General features: G+C 34.3%; 1 protein-coding gene across 1 annotated transcript; it reads right to left on the reverse strand.

Moving 5' to 3' along the window:
- Nucleotides 1-256: 256 nt before the first annotated feature.
- On the reverse strand, nucleotides 257-1,003 carry LOC133804691 (protein DETOXIFICATION 42-like). The gene is made up of 3 exons (XM_062242833.1): nucleotides 968-1,003; nucleotides 746-881; nucleotides 257-652 (listed from the first exon to the last, which is right to left on the reverse strand). The coding sequence occupies exons 1-3, from the start codon at nucleotides 980-982 to the stop codon at nucleotides 522-524; spliced, it is 282 nt and encodes a 93-aa protein (XP_062098817.1). The 5' UTR covers nucleotides 983-1,003; the 3' UTR covers nucleotides 257-521.
- Nucleotides 1,004-1,622: the final 619 nt, after the last annotated feature.

Below are 1,622 nucleotides of genomic sequence, written 5' to 3' on the forward strand. Positions count from 1 at the left end.
CCCATGCAATTTCTGTTTGTTCACAGATTGTGCACAAGTGGGAGACTAACAAATCTTGGCTTCCTAAAGAGAAAATTGATGAGGTGCTGAATCATACTCTGGCAGCCTAGGTGTTTATAATCTCTTGTTTTATGAATAAACTGTAGTTGTATTGTGACTCTTAAGAATGCCAGAAATTAGTATTTTATATGACTTAATATCGAGGGATTTTCAGGTGTTAAGTGAGGCTGAAAAGTTAAAGACTTGGTTGGATGAAAAGGAAGATGAGAAAATGAAGTAAGTTATTTTACTCTATTATCTTTCTCGATCTGTTAAATATAATTTTGTAATTTGCAGGTGAATGTGTGCCAATGTTAACTATGTAGGTAAATTGTAATTTATTTAGTTTTGGTTCAGATCATGCCCAATTCATTAAATAATTAATGTGAGATGATGTAATTGCAACTGGATTTTGTTGTGTCTGTTTATTTGATATTGATAAGATGGTTGTTTATTACATCATGTCAATTGAGATGATATGTTTAGGAATAAGTCAAGTGAATGAGTTTTACGTACTGAGAAAGAACATGTGCAATGGCTGCACCTCTGATTCCCAAGTGGCAGACAAAGATAAGGAGAGGGTCAAGGGCAACATTCAATGAATATCCCAACACTGCCATCATAATGAAAAGTCTTAGCTTTTTTGTAATCTTAGTACTACTGACTAAAACCAGAAGGTGAAGAGAGATTAAAGAGATGTTCATACATATGACATATAAAGGTGTAGTTGTATCCTTAAACCCTTTGAAGATACCCTGCATAGCCAAGGTTAGAAGAACTGCTGGAGCACCAAATGCTCTTGTGACTAAGTACTTCTCTGCTGGGGCTAGCATAGGAGAGTCCTATTGAACAAAAAAACATAGTTAAATTGTGTCCAAAGTTTGGTTCTTTATTGGTATGAATCACAAGAAAAATTGCCAACACTTACATGTTTCACTCCCATTACTCCCAAGAGAGTTCTGGCTCCAAACATTAGAAAAATTGCTTGAACAAGGCCTAGTATTATGCCAAAAATGAGAGTTGTTGATGTTGAAGCAATCTGTCTTTTTCTCTTTTTTACTTTGGCTTTCTCCAATTGGTTGTTGTTGTTACTTACTGAATGAAACTTGCCCACTGCAGTTTCATTCGAAATTGATCAAGAAAACATCAACTAACTAAACTACCATATCAGTTATAAGAAGAAAAGGAAGAGAGCACACTATATAATATACCAGTATTCTCTGGTTCTGATAAACCTTTTGCATCACTGTCTTTGCAATCATATTTTGTCTCTAAGTATAACAATACTAAGAAGTTGCAGGTAAAGAAGAAGGGTGATAAAGATGAGAGGAAGCTCAAGAGAAGGATGACTAATCCAATGGATTCTCTTTTTCTTTTTATTAATGGGCTTTGATGTTTGTGGATTTTAATCTTTTTTTGGTTCCCAATAAAATACATTATCTGTGATTGAACTTTCAGCTTGTTGGTTAGGTTTTCTCAGCTTGTTTCTAGCTTTTCTCAGCTGGTCTCATACTTGATTTGGCTGTAATACTTTAGATATTAGTGGTATAACAATATGCTTAACTTTCTTGATGCTAATGAAT

This window comes from Humulus lupulus, chromosome X (assembly GCF_963169125.1).
Source record: "Humulus lupulus chromosome X, drHumLupu1.1, whole genome shotgun sequence".
NCBI lineage: Eukaryota > Viridiplantae > Streptophyta > Magnoliopsida > Rosales > Cannabaceae > Humulus > Humulus lupulus.